Below are 20,893 nucleotides of genomic sequence, written 5' to 3'. Positions count from 1 at the left end.
GCGGGCAAACATTTCACCAGAAAAGAAACGCAATGCAGGCAAACATTTCACCAGAAAAGAAACGCAATGCGGGCAAACATTTCACCAGAAAATTAACGCAATGCGGGCAAACATTTCACCAGAAAATTAACGCAATGCGGGCAAACATTTCACCAGAAAAGAAACGCAATGCGGGCAAACATTTCACCAGAAAAGAAACGCAATGTGGGCAAACATTTCACCAGAAAAGAAACGCAATGCGGGCAAACATTTCACCAGAAAAGAAACGCAATGCGGGCAAACATTTCACCAGAGAAGAAAAGCAATGCGGGCAAACATTTCACCAGAAAAGAAACGCAATGCGGGCAAACATTTCACCAGAAAACGAACGCAATGCGGGCAAACATTTCACCTGGGAAAAAAACGCAATGCGGGCAAACATTTAACCTGGAAAAGAAAGCATTTACTCACCTGGCAGAAGTCTCCGGCCTCTGGCGCGATGCTCCCGGGACCTCCTTCCTCCTGCTCGTATCACTCGCTGACAGGGCTAGGGCAAGATGGCGCCCGAAGCCCTGTACTGGAGACACAAATAGTCTCCAGTACAGGGCTTCGGCAGCCATCTTGCCGTAGCCCTGCTCGCCTGCCGGAACAGAGTGACACCGGAAGAGGAGGCTAGAGCGGGGCTGCGGGCAATGAACTGGCACGGCGCTATAGACGCCGCTGCCAGTTCATGAGTATAGAGTGGCCAGAGTCCCGAGGCCGGGACGTCCCGCTGCTGAAAGCGGGACGTTTCCCGGGACCTCATGCAGCCTGGGACAGCGGACCCCGAATCCGGGACGCGTCCCGGGCAATCCGGGACGTCTGGTCACTCTAGGCTGCCGTCCAGAGGCGGGAGGGCCTCTGATTCTGTCCTGCACTTCCTGCTTCTCCATTCAGGCACTAGAGCCCAAGCAGAGAAGGCATGCTAACACAGTTAGCACACCTAACAGCTTTGGACGTGCAAACTAGGGTGCTAAGTAGTTTGCATGTCTAAAGCTGTTACAGATCGCGCACAAAGTTTAGCGGTGCACGCAAAATGTCGCTTTCATTCTTGCACTGTTAATGGCACAAGCCACAAGCCTGGTACAGCTGGTCAGTGGGTGACTGGGGTTCAAATTCAGAAAAGGGGGTGGAGCCACAAACAGCCAATCAGATTTGGTTCATTTCAATGCAAATTATTGATGCCAAAGTCCACAAAGCTCACAAACTAGGTCAGTGAGTAATTGTGTGTTAGGGTTAGAAAAAGTGGGCGGAGCCAACACCAAATGCATACCCGGGCAATGTTGGGTGTTCAGCTAGTCAATAATAAAATAATGTGCTAAAATGAATTGGCCTGTAGCACTTGCAAGCCTCTAAATAGAAGAAATGCATGCGGACGCATCTCTCCACGCAGAATAAGTTCCAGGATTAGGTGCTGTACCTCCATTCAGACTCTGCTGATGGCTGCATGCTTGTTAGTGCAGGTGTACCTCCACTGGCTGTATGCTTGTTGCAGTGAGTCCAAAACTGCATAAGCCAAAATCCTGTATAAGCCACATCAGCTTTCCAGTGATTGTCGGGGCATGCTGGGACTTGTAGTCCCCTTGCAGCCAGGCAGCTGTCTGCACGTGGCGTGTTCTGTTCCTGGGCAATTGGCTGGTAATAATCAGAGGCATGCACTGGGCCTCTCCCCCAGGATTATGTACTGTAAATGAGGCCTAATAACTTCATTAACACGAATGCAGACGAGAGGTCTGGCCTGCGCTCATCATTTGTATGCAAATTGAGAGGCTATGGTAATCTCACATTGGAACCGCCAGCGGATAAAAGGCATGCAAAACCACTCCAGCTCTTGGATGTGCAGATTCTCCCCATACATACATACATTGTAGCTGTAATGTTCACATGAGATGCAAAAATAACTGGAACAGGATCATCATGATGAAAGGAACCTATGTATAATGGTAGAGATCGTATAGTCACCATAAAAGTGACAATCAACTTAAAGTGGAATATAACCCTGCATTTCAACTTTGCTCTAAAACATTATTTACAGCATATTATATGCAAAAAGCATTTTTTTTACTAGACCAGCATTGGAAGGGTTAAACACAGAGGTTTTAAGTTCCGTGCAGACGTTCAGATAGTTACATTCTATTTAGTTAGATGTATCTATTGATAAACAGTTACACACTCTTTGGCTGTCCTCCAAGCTCCTTCTCAGTGAGAGAGATGAGTCACAATAAACACTTAAAAGATACATATTTGTAAACAAAAAGTATCTAACTGAAGTTCGGATGCCTCTGCAGAAATCTCTAGGGACTTTAAAGCCCTGTGTAACCCTTCCAATGCTGGTCTAGTAAAAAAAAAAATGCTGGTTGCATATAATATACTGTAAATAATGTTTTAGAGCAAAGTTGAAATGCAGGGTTATATTCCGCTTTAAAGGGAACCAGAGACGAAGCACCCTCATGTATTTTACCATATATATCAGTAAGAACATTAGAGAAAACACCTACCCTGCTCTTTGTTTCATCCTCACTGCGAAGAGTGTCTGTTATCAGCTGTGATAAGAATCCCGGACTGAGCATTCACTCTGGCTTTGCCGGGAATGATTTTAGCTGAGTCATTATAGCAGAGCCACAAGGGGGCAGGCTTAGGCCTGAAAAGACACCAGAGAAGACGGACTCCGCTATAATCTTTCCGTAGCAAAGCTAGACTGAGTGCTCAGTCAGGGATTCTTATCAGAGGTGATAACAGTCAGATTAAACAGAGAACAATGAAACAAAGAGCAGATTAGGTGTTTACTGTCATGTTCCCACTGATTTATAAGGTAAAATACATGAGGGTGCTTAATCTCTGGTTCTCTTTAAAGGACAACTGAAGCAAGAGGTATATGGAGGCTGCCATATTTATTTCCTTTTAAAGGACAACTGAAGTGAGAGGGCAATGGAGGCTGTCATATTTATTTCCTTTTAAGCAATACCAGTTACCTGGCAGTCCTGCTGATCCTTTGCCTCTAAAGGCGCGTACACACGCCATATTTCCGCAAACGACGGGTCCGCCAGACCCTCCCGCTGGGCGGACATTCTGCCGACAGTAGCACGCATGTATGCGCTGTCGGCAGGCTGATAAGGCTGTTTTTGAACGATCCGCTGAGCAGGAGGGTCTGGCAGTCGTTTGCGGAAATATGGTGTGTGTACGCGCCTTTATGCTTTTAGCCATAGCCCCTGAACAAGCATGCAGCATATCAGGTTTTCCTGACATTATTGTCAGATCTGACAAGATTAGCTGAATGCTTGTTTCTGGTGTGATTCAGACACTACTGCAGCCGAATAGATCAGCAGGGTGCAGCCTCCATATCCTTCCCTTTACAATTGTCCTTTAACCTGTTGCCAACTGCTCCAAGCCTATTTGGTGTGAATGCGGCGGTAGCCCCAGGACCGCTCCACGCCAGTTGGCGTGAAGTCCTAGGGGCAGAGATTGCAGGGCAAATTATCTTCAGATTGTCTTGTAATTAAGTAATTGCTGTTCAAACAAAGTAGAGAAAGTTCTCTGCTCTCCCATTGGATACAGCAGAAGCTTTTTTGAGTTGTGTACACAGCTCAGTATGGCTCAAGTCAATTTAGGGCTCGTTTCCACTATTGCGGTGCAGAATCGCCTGGATTCCACCGCTGTTGAAATTCCATGAATTAGCATGCGGATGCGAATTTTTGCGCGTTTTTTGCCGCGAATTCGCATGCGAATTCGCATAGGTGAGGGTATATGCGAAATTAACCATGTCACTGCCTGTTTGAATTACATTGGTACCTATGCTAATTCGCATGCGAATTCGCATGAAAATTCGCATACCATAGCCGCATGCGAATTTCCTATTAAATACATTAGCGGCGATTCGCATGCATTCCACTCGCAGGCGAATTCGTTGGCTCTTTTGTGCATTTTTTTACCGCTGAAAAAAACGCACCTCAACAACGCTACAGTGAAAACAGGCCCATCCACTTGCATTACATGTGCGAATCTGCATGCGTTGGACGCATGCAGATTCGCGATAGTGGAAACGAGCCCTTAATCATTTTGGTACTGTCACAGCATTCTTATCAATAAGCTTCTGAGTTAAGTGGAAATTAGAGTATAAACCCTTCCAGTCACTTTGACTTCATTTATAATTGTTTTTTCCTAGGTGTTTTACACTGTGTTTAAAGCATACTTGAACTTAGAACTTCCTCTTTGCTTTAAAACAGCATAACAACCTTTAAACAAAAACAGTTCTTTCTTACAGCTGATACAAATTCGGCAATATATCTACAGTACTTCCAGCTTTGATTAAAGCAGACATATTGTTAACATTCTGTGCTTTCAAATTAGCCTCTCTGCCGTGGAAGTCAGCTGACACAGCTGAGGGACCAAATTACAACTTGTGATTATTAAGAGATGAGGGGGAATTAGACAGGCTAAACTCTCTAAGTACATACAGGGTGCATTTCTCTGTTTTCCTTCTGTCCTGTGCAAGAGTCCAGGTCCACTTAAAGAGACACTTAAAGAGTAACTGTCGGGCATAAAATCAAAAATTAATTCTTTATTTTTATCTGGTAAACAAGTAATAAGGATGCTAATCAGGCAATCTAAAAGTTAAAATCACTATCACTTTTCTTGTTGATAAATTATCATTCCCCAGTTTACATGACTCTTATTTGGTACAAAGAAAATTTGGTACACAAAAGAGAAGTTGCAGGGCATGCTGGGTTGTCTTTTTTTGCTTCCCTAATTCCCCTCAGACTTAACTAATGCAGCCTGATTGGCTGAAGCCTCTTTCCCTCCTGTTTTCCCCTCCCACACCTCTGTTCCTCTCTGATCGGCCAAAATTTCTCAGGCTGAAACAATGCACTTTCTATAGTGAAGGGCGGGCAAATCAGGCAGAGGAGACTAAGGGCAGATATTACATCATGACTGGCTTTAAAATAGCCACAGTAAATATGGAAACTGTCTAGAATAGTATTCTCTACTTTTCCTTTATAAAATTCACAGGAATCATAACGTGGACAGTGCAATACATCTGTTATGTAAGTAGAGCAAGTATTTATCTACTTATATATTTGTTTTTCCTGATAGTATAGCTGACAGCTCCTCTTTAACACTTAGCCTCCATATCCCTCTCACCTTGGGTTCTTTTTAAAGAGAAAAAAATATAATATAAAGAATTGGTTGTGTAGTACGGATAATTACTAGAACATTAGTAGCAAATAAAATATTCTCATATTTTTATTTTCAGTTATATAGTGTTTTTTTAATAACATTGCATCTTTCTCTAATATTTGCAGTTTACACACTACTCAGCATTCTAAATGATTTTACAGAGCAGGATAGTGAACATTTGAACTGTTCTCTGCAGAGAAAAAGAAAATACAGTGACTGACATTTGAGATAATAAGCTTCAGAAGACAGAGCTCTCTGCGACTTTGAAAGACGTGGAGCTAAATGGCTCTTTTGCATAGATAACAACTGGAGTTTCTTAACTCTTCCTGTACTGGAAACAATATTAGACTTATGTCTGCGCTCCTAATGTTTTATTTCTTAGCTGTACCACACATACAAATCATTATATCATAGTTTTTTTTTCGCTTCAGTGTCTCTTTAAAGGGGAACTGAAGAGAGAGGTATATGGAGGCTGTCATGTTTGTTTCCTTTTAGACAATACCAGTTGCCTGGCAGCCCTGCTGATCCTCTGCCTCTAATACTATTAGCCATAGCCCCTGAACAAGCATGCAGCAGATCAGGTGTTTCAGTGGTTCAGACTTATAAGTCTGATCTGACAAGACTAGCTGCATGCTTGTTTCTGGTTTTAATCAGATACTACTGCAGAGAAATAGACCAGCAGGGCTGCCAGGCAACTGGTATTGATTAAAAGGAAATAAACATGACAGCCTCCATATACCTCTCTCTTCAGTTCCCCTTTAAATGCTTTAGACCATATATGAGATTTGAGTTCCATCCCGCCTTTAAAAAGTTGCTATTTTAGTTGAAAATAATGAGGGCACATGAAGCGGATTTTATGATGTGCGAGAAATCCAACAATTCTGCCTTTTATTTACGCAGCCTTCAGTTAAGGTCAAAACCTCACGCTACGAACAAAGCAATAACAGGCCAAGCAGCTCCATAAACATCATGTTATTTGGGCTGAAACACAGCTGCTGAGTCTGATGTAGCCAATGCCCCGTGTGGGAAACATATCTCCACTATTGCCATCTAACAATAGAAGAAACTCATTCATTGTGGCCATGGATGACCATTTCCTTATCATCCGGGGAAATAAACGCTTCTCCATCACCTGCTGATAAACAAGTATTTGTCTTGTGCTGCTCAGAGCACACACATTCCAGCTAATCTGCAGGCATGGAGAGGGGCTCCTGGTAGCTGAAGCCTATAAATAAAACAGAATAGAATATTATTATTAAGTATTTATATAGGGCTGACGTCTTCCGCAGTGCTGTAGAGAGTATATTGTCTTGTCACTAAAGGCAGCCATACACTGGTCGATTGCCACCAGATCGACCAACAGATAGATCCCTCTCTGATCGAATCTGATCAGAGAGGGATCCATTGGCTGCCCATTACTGCACACAGATTTTGAATCGACAATCTGTGGAGCTGCCTCTGCTCTGCCTGCCTCGCTTCCCCCATTTGGGATCCCCCGGCCAGCAGCAATACATCACCTGTCCGCCGGTGCAGGTCCCTTTCTCCGGCTGGCCATCTTTTCTTCACTTCCTGTCCCGAGCGGAAGTTCAAACAGTAGAGGGCGATCTACTGTTTGAACTTCCTCTTCTCACAGGACTGGACAGGAAGTGAAGAGGAGATGGAGAAGAAGACCAACCGGAGAAAGGGACAGCACGGACCCGAGGACTGGCGCCGGCGTACAGGTCATATTATTACTGCGCCGGTCGGCGCCGAATCGAATGGCGCCAACGACCCTCTGGCGACCGAGCAAAATTTTCCACCTGGACAGATCGACTGAATCGATCGATTTCAGATGGAAATTGGTTGATCGGTCTACATTTGCGTCACAGCAGATTCGATCACAGTGACCGAATCTGCTGTATATCGGAGGTAAATCGACGTACTGTATGGGTACCTTAACTGTCCCTCGGAGGGGCTCACAATCTAATCCCTACTTTGGTCATATTATATATCAACCATAGTAAACTGGTATGTCTCAGCACTGATGAATATTGCCTCCAAGCACAGGATAGATCCATACTACCCCCAGAGATCCCTCTTATAGATCCTCAGACCTGGTAGTGTACACTCAGTACACCAAAAGAAAACAGAGGGATACTCTCAGTGGATGAAATCAAGGATCACCGTTATCTCGTAAAAATGCAGCCGTCGGTATATCAGCAAAGCCATTTACATCAAGAGGGTCCTATCCCAATTAGGACCCTTCTCCTGGTGTATGCGCTTCCCACCCTTTTGGTACTAAGTACGATGCTGGTCTGGTCTGCACGGCTCTGCTCGCGTCCTCTCTAAATACATACAGGGTGCATTCTCTGTTTTCCTTCTGTCCTGTGCAAGAGTTCATGTCCACCTTAATAAGAGGTGGTCAACGCGATGCAAATAAATCCCTCATGTATGCAAATATTTGTAAATTGTGGTCACAGAGGAATTTGCTGCCTGCCCATACAGCGGAAATCGGCCGAGCACCGCCGCCTCTACCACCTGCATGGCTGCCCCAAGTCTGCCGCCTCTACCACCTGCATGGCTGCCCCAAGTCTGCCGCCTCTACCACCTGCATGGCTGCCCCAAGTCTGCCGCCTCTACCACCTGCATGGCTGCCCCAAGTCTGCCGCCTCTACCACCTGCATGGCTGCCCCAAGTCTGCCGCCTCTACCACCTGCATGGCTGCCCCAAGTCTAAAAATGCCCCTCTGGTGCTCGTGCTCCTTAACCAATTCCCTACCCTGGTCATTTCACAGTTCAGCTCAGCTCTGTTTACTTTGGCTATAACTTTATCAATAATTATCACAACTAAATGATCTAAATATTGGGTTGTTTTTTTCAGGACAAATTAGGCTTTTTGTGGCCGTTATTTGTCTAGTAATTACCTTATTTTCTATGCATTTTAAAAGGAAAAAAGTGAAAAAAATAAACAATTTATCCACTTTCGTATATTATAGCTTTAAAGAGGAACTCCAGTGAAAATAATGTAGTAAAGAAAGTGCTTCATTTTTACCATAATTATGTATAAATGATTTAGTCAGTGTTTGCTCATTGTAAAATCTTTCCTCTCCCCGATTTACATTCTGACATTTATTACATGGTGACATTTTTACTGTGGACAGGTTATGTAGCTGCTCCTAGCTGTTTTGGCTGTTAGAGACAGCTGTAAACAGCTAATTCCTGTCTGTGAACATTGTTACATTGTGGCAGTTTGCCCAGAGTACCGCGGTACTCAGAGCTTCTTGTGGGAGGGGTTTCAGCACAAAATTAGTCATACAGCGCCCCCTGATGGTCTGTTTGTGAAAAGCATTCTATTTCTCATGTAAAAGGGGGTATCAGCTACTGATTGGGATAAAGTTCAATTCTAGGTTGGAGTTTCTCTTTAAGGTAAACAGTTCTATTGTACATTAAACCCATACATTTCACTTGTCTATCTCTCCTGTTTATTTTAGTTCATTTGTTTTGATAATGTATTAGATGTAACAATTAAGTAATGTATGCAATCTGCTACTGTCTGCTCCTGGAATGTGTATTTTACACTTGTTTACTAATTAACTCTGCAATTGAATTACCTGCCAGGAGGAGAGGGGTTTGCAGTCATTCTTTTAGAACTCTGTAGTGATGTTATTAGGTCAGAGTTAAATAAACCGTGTTATCTAAGCATTTGTAGGTAGGAAAGTGCAAAGATTATTTTCATATCATCTGGACAGGAAGTGGTTAAAATCTCACCTGTCCGCCTGGTACGATTCCTGAACTCCTCCGCCATCACTGCAATAGCCTGTACTACATGGCACCAGAGGCATGTTTGACATCACACATGTGCCTGGTCCCATGCGGTACTGGCTATCACAGTGGCGGTGGACACGGTAGTGATGGCGGAGGAGACCAGGAATCACGCCCGGCAGGCAGGTGAGATTTTAAATCACTGCACAGGAGACACTTCACACTTGGGGGAGACCGGTCAGGGTTCAGGGGTCCGTCCGGTACATCAGTCATCAGGATATCGAACACCATTACTGCCGTTCACCTTACTTATGACCGAGATTTGCCACCATGCCCGATCGATCCTTTCTACCAATTTTGGCCCAAAATCGGTCAAAGGATCGGTTGGGCAGACATGCGGCACTGATTTACCTCCAATTCGATAAAATTATCAAATTGGAAGGTCTATCAGCCCACAAAACAGCCTGATGTTAGGGTACCTTTAGTCACAAACTGATAAATATAATCTAATATGGTTCAGTTAAAAGACAACTGAAGTGAGAGGGATATGGAGGCTGCCATATTAATTGTTGTTGAACAATACCAGTTACCTGGCTGTCCTGATGATCACTTTGGCTGTAGTAGTGTCTGAATCACACCAGAAACAAGCATGCAGCTAATCTTGTCAGATCTGACAATAATGTCAGAAACATCTGGTCTGCTGCATATTTGTTCTGGGGCTATGGCTTAAAGTATTAGGGGCAGAGGATCAGCAGGATAGCCAGGCAACTGGTATTGCGTAAAAGGAAATAAATATTTCAGCCTCCATAGCCCTCTTCTACAATTAAGCACTTTAACCACGTTTTCCACTACTACAGTATATCTATGTCTTATGTGACTTCATCAAAGCCACGAGGACGTAGATACAAGTAGTGTAGCTGGAGCACAGCTGTGCAGGATTGGGCTTGCTCCTGTGCAAAACCTCAAGCACTATCTGCTGCAGCACTAAGTGGTGAAAGCCAATATATGGACCCTGAGCCAATAAGATTGAATTACCATTAATAATACTTTTATTTTCTCAGTTCATAGTGAAAAATACACACTGTAGCATTATTTCAGAATCAAATATCTTCACCATAAATTGTGACAGGAACATAATTTAGGTGTCATAAGTAGGATTAATGTTATTGCAATTAAATAGTGACATAGCTAAAATGTCAAAACTGCTCTGGTCCATAAGTGGGAAACAAGGTCTGGATGCGATTTGCGAAGTGGTTTAGGGTGATAGATCCTAACCACTTAGACAATATTATATGAATTCAGTCCAGGTTGGCAGGATCTGTTATGGTATCTTGGATATCCCCATCAGTAGCACTGACCATTAGTTGATGTTCCATTTAGGCTGACATATTCTCTGTCTTTCAGATAGTGTTCCGGAAGATCAGCGATGTGAAACGGGAGGAAGAAGAGTGGATGAAGAGCAAGAACGAAGCTCCACTGATCCTCCCACCCGACCATCCTGTCCGACGACTCTTTCAGAGGTTCCGTCAGCAGAAAGAAGCCCGCCTGGCAGCCGAGAGGGGAAGGGATCCCAACGACATTGAGAAGGGCAACATACTGGTGGAACACTCTGCCCGGAACACTATAAAAGCCAGCCTGGTCACGGTGACAGAAAGTCCTGCCACGCCAACATCATTCCAGGCGGCATCCACCTCTGGAGTGTCAGACCGTGCCAAACTGCATGCTCCAGTGTCCGAACCGGCTGTAGGTAAAGTGATGCCCGGGGAGTTGGTGAAAAGGAAGGGGTGGGCCAGGTTCAGAGATGCATGTGGGAAAGGGGAGGATTGGAACAAAGTGGCTAAGGCAGAATCTATGGAAATATTGCCCGACAGAACTAAACCCTCAGGGGAGGCCACCTTAAAGAAGACAGATTCATGTGACAGTGGCATTACAAAAAGTGATTTACGCTTAGACAGTGTGGGGGAGACTAGGAGCCCTCAGGATCGAAGTCCTGTACAAACAGAAGTTAAACACACTTTTTATCCCATTCCAGAACAGACTCTTCAGGCTACAGTGTTAGAGGTCAAGCATGAGCTTAAAGAAGACATTAAAGCCTTGAACTCAAAAATCGCCAATCTAGAAAACCAGCTTGCCGAGATATTAAGGATATTAGCTTCAAGAAGATGCTCACAGTCGCCTCAAGAGATCTTTGAAATATCGCGGCCCCAGTCTCCCGAGTCAGAGAGGGATATATTTGGATCCAGCTAAGGCTGTCAGAGAACTATCTAAAATTCTACAGGAAGGTGTGCCCCACTTTCTACACGTCTTCAAGCTCTTTAGAACTTTGTGTTCTGATCGGGAGCTTGTTTCGGGATGGTATCAAGCTGTAGATGATCAACGTGTTCCTGGGAAATAAAGAACTGTCTCCAAACATAGTTTCCGATCTGAGAAGAAAGCAGGCTATGAAGCCATTTGGTTGACCAAGTGGTGTTCACGAAATATCATTTTCTATGTGATTTCTATCTCAAAGATTCTTCAGTTCACGCATATCGTTACGATCCAGGAGCAGAAGAGCGGAGAAGACTCAGCCTACCATTCTGCACATGGTGGTTGCAATTTCTTCAGTCCATTAAAGTCGTGGTGGTTTCAACGACTGAAGAAGAAGAAGAGGGGCTGTTGCACCTTTTATATCACAATATTGGGAAGTTTCTTTTTATGATATTTCTTCCCAAGAGCATGCCTTATGTAACTTATTTTTACTCTTGTCCATACCAAGGGGTGGACAAGTTTGTGGGACTGTCTAAGACATCTTTCATAGCTGCTGCCTTTATAACGAGCTTGCAAATCCATTTGCTGAATGTCACAATATAGAGATTAAATTTCTGGCTTTAATAGTCTTAAAATGATAAGGAAAGCATAAGAATAACGCCAGACAACATCACTTGCAATGAAAAACGGCAGATGATAATTAGCCACTGTAGAGCATGTGGTCACCTAACAATCAATTACAATTGAGATACAAAAATTTCCCTATAACAATAATTAATTTCTACATGCCATTCACAGAGCTCATGTCGTTGTCTATAACACATGGATTTGTAAACCCAAATAATACAACCATTGAACTACCTGAACCTTCATTGAAATCATTGATTCTTTAGTTGCGAATGGATTATTACATGTACCATGATGAGTCTTCCAATGTGTAAGGCAATAGTATCTCATACCTTATGGTCCACTTCTCTGCTTTGTTTTCCTGTCTCTTTGGTCTTGTAAACCAATTTTGAATTGATCAATTTGAAGGCCAAAGCCACCTCTCTGATGCCTGGGATAATATAGAGTTCTGAATTACGGTAACACACTTTGTAAACACCATTCATTATCCATCTTGCTTCCCTATGATTTTTTTTTTAATATGCATCTGCAAGTTATTTGATTACGATGTAGGGGGACGCTTGTATTTTACATATCCTGGCACACTTCGTTAAAGGATACCTATATCACCCCTCGGGAAAAGTCAGATACCCACCTAAGAGAAGGAAAGTCTCTGGATCCCTTAGAGTCTTCCCGATCTTCTCTGTGTCCCCTCGTTCCACCGCAGGGCTGCCTGTTGTGGCATTCAACTTTACTGTCGAAGAAGTCTTTGAGGTCTCCTCAGAAGGCTATGGAAGTATCTCGGTCCCCCAGTTCTTCTGAAGAGGAGCTGCTCCGTACTCTATGCCCGAGCGTAGATATGTGCATGCTCAATATGGAACCGCTCGTCTTCAGAAGTACTTCCAAGTAGACCCTGCGACGGGAAATTTGAATGGGGTCTGGTGGTAAATCGAGGAGATGCAGAGAGGACCAGGAAAGTTCTAAGGGATCCAGAGGCTGCCCTCCTCTTAAGTGATTTTTTCCTGGAGGGGTGAGGGGGGGGGTTACAGTTGTCCTTCAAGTTTCTCCTTTTGTAGAAAATGTAGTTGTTGTAGAGGTGGAGTTGGACTTTAATTATGGAAGCTTAATTCTATCGACATTTTTATTTTACCGTTAGATAGATTGGAAAACAAAAAAAGCAGTCTGTGTCCTCATTGCAGAAGATTCTACTCATTTTCTGTGATGGTGACACCAAGGAATGTTATGTGGGTGTTATGTAAGTCCATGGTGTCAACAGGAGAGGAAGTAAGGGACAGCAATAAAGTTTCCACATTGTCCCCTCGATATTGAAAAACAAAAGTATAAAACCTTTTCATTGTCTCTCTGTCCCTGTTGAACAATTCTTCTCCACTTCCTTCCGAGACAGGAAGTGAGAACTTTTCTTATGATCAGGTTCCTAAATGTATCAACCCAAAATGGGCTCCAAATAGCTTCTACTGTCTGTGGAAGTGAAATAATGTTTTGGTTGAAGTTGAGCTTTATCTAATATGTATGGCGGGTGACCTTTAGCAAACAATGAGAAATGAAACAAGAACTTGGATTAGACTTTCATCAACTACAAGTAGCTCAGCATGCTGCCTCATAGACTCCAGTTCAAGAAATATATGTTCAAAACCATAGGCAATGTCACCGTGCATGATCGAGTAGGCTTGGCATAACTGATAGTGTAGACTATGCTTCCAATGATTGGTCATGTTCCATTTCTGCCAGAACCTGGAGTCACCTTAACCACTTAATGACATGCTGACTTATAAAAACATGCTGCTAGAGCCTCTTAACCTCCTGAGCAGTATGGACGAGCTCAGCTCGTCCATCACTGCCGGAGGCTGCCGCTCAGGCCCTGCTGGGCCGATTTTTATCAAATAAAAAGCAGCACACGCAGCCGTCACTTTGCCAGCCGCGTGTGCTGCCTGATCGCCGCCGCTCTGCGGCGAAAGAGGGTCCCCCCAGCCGCCTGAGCCCTGCGCAGCCGGACCAATCAGTTCCGGCCAGCGCTAAGGGCTGGATCGGAGGCGGCTGACGTCAGGACGTCGGCTGACGTCCATGACGTCACTCCGCTCGTCGCCATGGCGACGAGAAAAGCATCGCGGCCCTTCTTGTTACTTCTGGTCACCGGAGGCGATCAGAAATATGCAACAGGAGCGCCCTCTAGTGGGCTTTCATGCAGCCAACTTTCAGTTGGCTGCATGAAATAGATTTTTTTTTATAAAGAAAAAAAACCCCTGCAGCCGCCCTGGCGATCTCAATAGAACGCCGGGGAGGTTAATGGCTCCAGGACGTTTTTATAAGTCAGACAGCACTGCCGCCGCCGCTATACGCACGCACGTGCACGCTCCCGCGGGTGCACGTGCATCCCCGTGCATGTGAAAATAGTGGGGAAAAAAACACCCCCCAAAAAAATACACCTTTATTTCCAAATACTATATTGTCACTATACTTTGTACTAGGGACATAATTAAAATCTTGTGATAACCAGGACAAATAGGCAGATCAAATGTGTGGGTTTTATGTACAGTAGGAGTGTTTATATTAAAACCATAGGGGATGAAATTGGAGAAATAGTGTATTTTTTCATTTTTCCTTGTATTTCCCTTTAAAATGCATAGAAAACAAAGTAATTACTGAAAACAAATATCAACCCCAAAAAGCCCAATTGGTGGTAAAAAAAACAAGCTATAGATCATTTCATTGTGATTAGTAGTGATTAAAGGGATACTGTAGGGGGGTTGGGGGAAAATGAGTTGAAGTTACCCGGGGCTTCTAATGGTCCCCCGCAGACATTCTGTGTTGGCGCAGCCACTCCCCAATGCTCCGGCCCCGCCTCCGGTTCACTTCTGGAATTTCTGGCTTTAAAGTCAGAAAACCACTGTGCCTGTGTTGCCGTGTCCTCGCTCCCGCTGATGTCACCAGGAGTGTACTGTGCAGACACAGACCATACTGGGCCTGCGCTGTGCGCTCTTGATGACATCAGCGAGATCGAGGACACGGCAACGCAGACGCAGTGGTTTTCTGACTTTAAAGACAGAAATTCCAGAAGTGAACCGGAGGCGGGGCCGGAGCATCGGTGAGCGGCTGCGTGGGCACAGGATGTCTGCGGGGGGCCGTTAGAAGCCCCGGGTAAGTTCAGCTCATTTTCCCCCGACCCCCCTACAGTATCCCTTTAAGCTATTGGCAAATGAAAGGGATGAGCACGGAAAGATGAAAATCGCTCTTGTCCGTTAGGGTAAAAACCGCCTTGGGGCGTGAAGTGGTTAAAGTAAACCTGAGATTACTAAAAAGAAAATAATTATACATACCTGTGGCTTCCTCCAGCCCTTTTCAGGCTAATCCATCCCTCGCCATCCTCCTCCTCCCACCTAGATCCTCTGGTAGATGCCTTGTTATCTCTGCCAATTGGGGAGTAGTTTGCCCGTACGGCCCGGCCGTGTGCGCCTGTCATTCTCCCATTGCCGGGGCATCTACCGGAGGATCTAGGTGGCAAAGGAGTATGGCGAGAGACCAGTTAGCCTGAAGGATCCCAGAGGAAGCCCCAGGTATGTATAATTTTTTGTTTTCTTTTTGTCATCTCAGGTATACTTTAAAGTAAACCAAAGGCCCCTTTCAGTGCAATAGTATCCAAGTCTTGTCAAGGGTCTAAAATGTCCGTACTATTCTGATTTACAAGGTAAACCTCCATATTGTCTGATTGGTCCAATACTACCAAGTATTTCCAAGCCCTGTGATTGGCCTAAAATTTCCAATTTTAGGCCAATCACAACACTCAAAATTTGGATATACTTGGTAGTATTGGACCAGACAGAGAGTTTACTCCGGAAATCTGAATACCACAGAGATTTTAGACCAATCATTAAACTCGGATACTACCTAGTTTTACCGAGTCTTGTGACTGGTCTAAAATGTCTGTGGTATTCCGTTTCCATGGAAAATTCTGCAGCCTGTGGGTGGTCCAATGCTTCCGAGCTCTGTGATGGGGCTAAAATTTCCGAGTTACGGTAATGCGGAGTTTCGGTAAAATACAGATTTCCAAGATCGATTTCCGATTACCGCTGCGGTAAGGCCATTTCTGAAATTGGTATTCCGCTGAAATTTTCCGACTGCTGCCTGAAAGTTTGGCTTGTATGAGCCTCGGGGACAATACATACCTTCAGACAAGCAGTTTACATAATTGTCACCTGAGCAGTGAGTGTCGATTGGCTTTTGTTGGTTGCAGTAAGAGGGGGTGATGGGTATATAGAAGTGTTTTCATTTTCCAATCTCAGACGTGACTTGCAGGTTGTCTGCTTCATGAAAGCATTGACTAAATGCTGTAACAATTGGAGGGTTGTGGGTGCAGCATGCTGCATTGTGCACAAAGAGGTCACAGTTATTCTATTGGACCAATTAATTTGTTGAAGCCGTATATATATGGTAAACAATAAACAAAAATTAAAGGGGAACTGAAGAGAGAGGTATATGGAGGCTGCCATGTTTATTTCCTTTTAAGCAATACCAGTTGCCTGGCAGCCCTGCTGATCCTCTGCCTCTAATACTATTAGCCCTAGCCCCTGAACAAGCATGCAACCGATCAGGTGTTTCAGACTTTAAAGTCAGATCTGACAAGACTAGCTGCATGCTTGTTTCTGGTGTTATTCAGATACTACTGCAGAGAAATAGACCAGCAGGACTGCCAGGCAACTGGTATTTGATTAAAAGGAAATAAATATGGCAGCCTCCGTATACCTCTTACTTCAGTTCCCCTTTAATGGCCTAGTACACCTATTTTTCAATTGTCCAAAATCACCAATTCTTTATTGCACATTACATTGAACACAATGTGCTCCTCTCATGGAGCTACAAATACACAGACAATCATTAAAATCGTATCTGCGCAGACACTTTTAAAATCAGGAGTTCCCCACCTCCCACTTTTCTATAACATAGACCTGTGTGCATGGATACTGGCTGCGATGGGCCCTATTTGCTCCATGCACGCAAGTCCAAGTCCCTCACTGCCGCACACTCAGTGCCAAGCATACAGCAGCTGCCTCCCTCTAACAGGGTGTAGTGCCAAAGGTGGCTGCAGCATATATTGCATACCTCCCAACTTTTTGAGATGATAAAGAGGGACACTTAAGCCACACCCCTAACCATGCCCCCAGCACTCCCCTAGTCATGCATATGATAAAAGATTGCATGAGAAATATGTTGTTTTATAATTCAAACCACACTGGTCCTTTCTATCCTGGTTCATTTTCCTTAATTTTAACATTTTAAAATTAGTACGGTAATATTATCAATTTAAAGGATGGGAATAAAGTTTAGAGTCAATCAAACACATTTTAGGTAGAGTAATATATATAATTACGTAGAAAGAGGGACAAAGTCTTGAAAGAGGGACAAATGAGGAGGACAGAGGGACAGGGCTCCCAAAGAGGGACAGTTGGGAGCTATGATATTGTTGGCCGGCTTGGTAGCACAAAAGCGCTGTGTATCAGCAGTTCCGTTTGCACAAATCCTATATCACATAGCCGTTCAATAATCATTTGTTGGCAATATACTTGCGTGTGCGTTTTGCTCGCAGGTTCCTCTGTCATGTGCTCTCTCCACTTGAGGTTTATGCGATTCAGCCTCCTTTGAGATGGTCTGGTTTTGGCTGTATGAAAAGTGGGAAGTGGGAAACTCCTGATTTTAAAAGTGTCTGCGCAGATACGATTTTAATGATTGTGTATTTGCAGCTCCATGAGAGGAGCACATTGTGTTCAGTGTAATGTGCAATAAAGAATTGGTGATTTTGGACAATTGAAAAATAGGTGTACTAGGCCCTTAATTTTTGTTGATTGTTTTGCCATTGACTAAATGCTGCTCCTCCCTGCTGGCCCACAGGATGCTGGTTATGTGCTGCATCTCCTCCCATAGCATCTCCTCCCTGCTGGCCCTCTGATCCCCAGGATGCCGGGTATGTGCTGCACCTCCTCCCATAGCATCTCCTCCCTGCTGGCCTGCAGCATCTGATCCCCAGGATGCCGGGTATGTGCTGCTCCTCCTCCCATAGCATCTCCCCCCTGCTGGCCCGCAGCATCTGAACCCCAGGATGCCGGGTATGTGCTGCACCTCCTCCCATAGCATCTCCTCCCTGCTGGCCTGCAGCATCTGATCCTCAGGATGCCGGGTATGTGCTGCACCTCCTCCCATAGCATCTCCCCCCTGCTGGCCCGCAGCATCTGATCCTCAGGATGCCGGGTATGTGCTGCACCTCCTCCCATAGCATCTCCTCCCTGCTGGCCCGCAGCATCTGAACCCCAGGATGCCGGGTATGTGCTGCACCTCCTCCCATAGCATCTCCTTCCTGCTGGCCCGCAGCATCTGATCCCCAGGATGCCGGGTATGTGCTGCATCTCCTTCCATAGCATCTCCTCCCTGCTGGCCCGCAGCATCTAAACCCCAGGATGCCGGGTATGTGCTGCACCTCCTCCCATAGCATCTCCTCCCTGCTGGCCCGCAGCATCTGATCCCCAGGATGCCGGGTATGTGCTGCACCTCCTCCCATAGCATTTCCACCCTGCTGGCCCGCAGTGTCTGATCCCCAGGATGTCGGGTATGTGCTGCACCTCCTCCCATAGCATCTCCTCCCTGCTGGCCTGCAGCATCTGATCCCCAGGATGCTGGGTATGTGCTGCACCTCCTCCCATAGCATTTCCTCCCTGCTGGCCTGCAGCATCTCATCCTCAGGATGCCGGGTATGTGCTGCACCTCCTCCCATAGCATCTCCTCCCTGCTGGCCTGCAGCTTCTGATCCTCACGATGCCGGGTATGTGCTGCACCTCCTCCCATAGCATCTCCTTCCTGCTGGCCTGCAGCATCTGCTCCCCAGGATGCCGGGTATGTGCTGCACCTCCTCCAATAGCATCTCCTTCCTGCTAGCCCGCAGCATCTGATCCCCAGGATGCCGGGTATGTGCTGCACCTCCTCCCATAGCATCTCCTCCCTGCTGGCCCACAGCATCTGATCCCCAGGATGACGGGTATGTGCTGCACCTCCTCCCATAGCATCTCCTCCCTGCTGGCCCGCAGCATCTGATCCCCAGGATGCCAGGTATGTGCTGCACCTCCTCCCATAGCATCTTCTCCCTGCTGGCCTGCAGCATCTGATCCCCAGGATGCCGGGTATGTGCTGCACCTCCTCCCATAGCATCTCCTCCCTGCTGGCCCGCAGCATCTGATCCCCAGGATGCCGGGTATGTGCTGCACCTCCTCCCATAGCATCTCCTTCCTGCTGGCCCACAGCATCTGATCCCCAGGATGCCATGTACGTGCTGCACCTCCTCCCATAGCATCTCCTCCCTGCTGGCCCGCAGCATCTGATCCCCAGGATGTCGGATATGTGCTGCACCTCCTCCCATAGCATCTCCTCCCTACTGGCCGGCAGCATCTGATCCCCAGGATGTCGGGTATGTGCTGCATCGGCGCCGCATCACTCACCCGCTCTCAGCAGAATAGTGATGGGATCACCAGCCACATGTGAAGTCCTGCTTCCTCTCTGACTACACTACTGTGACCCAGCAGCACGTAACAGGTCACATGAGGCACCGCTGTAGCCATGGATACAGGAAGCTGGATGGGCGGATGAATATCCTATCGCTGGAACACTGAGAGCAGGTGAGGGAAGCGGCGCTGCGCATCTAGAGAGGGGGAGATGGTGGGTTTGAGAAGGGGGATATTTAAGGAGCCACCATCTAATTGTTGCCACTCTGAAGCATGTGATTCACGTTGCTTCATGGAAGAACCGCCCCTGACTGGATGGAGTGAGGACCTGGAAGACTCTATGGCGTATATATGGCCACCCCTTTGCTTAGGTATGTATTTAACCTGAACTTAGTTTCCTCACTTTAGGTGTGCTTTAAAGGGAAGGTTCAGGGTGAGGGGGAAAAAAAATCAAAATCCACTTACCTGGGGCTTCCTCCAGCCCGTGGCAGGCAGGATGTGCCCTCGGCGCCGCTCCGCAGGCTCCTGGTGGCTGACCCAACCAGGCCGGCGGCCAGGTCGGGCTTCTTCTGCGCTCCAATCTGCGTTTCACGCGGGCGTGATGACGTCATCGGACGTCCTCCGGGCTGTACTGCGCAGGCTCAGTATTTCTGAGCCTGCGCAGTACAGCCCAGAGGACGTCCAATGACGTCATCGCGCCCGCGTGAAACGCAGATTGGAGCGCAGAAGAAGCCCGGCCAGGTCGGGTCGGCCACCGGAGACCACCAGGAGCCTGCGGAGTGGCGACGAGGGTACATCCTGCCTGCCACGGGCTGAAAGAAGCCCCAGGTAAGTGGATTTTGATTTAGATTTTTTTTTCCCCTCACCCTGAACCTTCCCTTTAAGTTCAGCCTGCATTTTCTGATGTTAACAGAATTCAAATCCTTATTCCATAAAAGATTGGTCACCTCAGGCTTTATTATAATATTTGGATAAAATGGTAATTAACAGAATGAGAACTATTAAGCCGGGTATATTTTGGCTAGGGAAAACTAACGGGACTTGAATTCCCGACTGACGCGTGGGAGGCCGTCCCTCGTGCTTTGCTGTCACTTAAGATCCCAAATCTGAAAATGATTGACTTTAAACTCTCATCTTGACAGCAGCCGATGCCAGACAGTCTTTAACCACTTGCCGACCGCACGCTTATACCGTGCGTCGGCAAAGTGGCAGCTGCAGGACCAGCGACGCAGTATTGCGTCGCCAGCTGCAGGCTGATTAATCAGGAAGCAGCCGCTCGTGCGAGCGGCTGCTTCCTGTCAATTCACGGCGGGGGGCTCCGTGAATAGCCTGCGGGCCGCCGATGGCGGCTCGCAGGCTAAATGTAAACACAAGCGGAAATAATCCGCTTTGTTTACATTGTACGGCGCTGCTGCGCAGCAGCGCCGTAAGCCAGATCGGCGATCCCCGGCCAATCAGCGGCCGGGGATCGCCGCCATGTGACAGAAGACAGCCTGTCACTGGCTGCACAAGACGGATAGCGTCCTGTGCAGCCCGGTTCACCAGGGGGGACAGGTAGGAGAGGGAGGGGGAGGATTTCGCTGCGGAGGGGGGCTTTGAGGTGCCCCC

At 46.3% G+C, this 20,893-nt stretch overlaps 1 protein-coding gene across 1 annotated transcript in view; it reads left to right on the top strand.

Annotated features, from left to right (window-relative positions):
* The window catches only part of KCNH1 (potassium voltage-gated channel subfamily H member 1), a 423,679-nt gene extending 411,514 nt beyond the window's left edge, over nt 1-12,165 (top strand). The window contains exon 11 of the mRNA XM_068233463.1: nt 10,338-12,165. Coding sequence (XP_068089564.1) covers nt 10,338-11,180 — 843 coding nt within the window. The 3' untranslated portion in view covers nt 11,181-12,165. The remainder of the gene's footprint in view (nt 1-10,337) is intronic.
* The last annotated feature ends 8,728 nt before the right edge of the window (nt 12,166-20,893 follow it).

The sequence above is a fragment of the Hyperolius riggenbachi genome, chromosome 4 (genome assembly GCF_040937935.1).
Source record: "Hyperolius riggenbachi isolate aHypRig1 chromosome 4, aHypRig1.pri, whole genome shotgun sequence".
NCBI classification, from domain to species: Eukaryota; Metazoa; Chordata; class Amphibia; order Anura; family Hyperoliidae; genus Hyperolius; species Hyperolius riggenbachi.
Note: the sequence above shows the minus strand (reverse complement) of the source record. Positions and strands in the feature narration are given on the sequence as shown.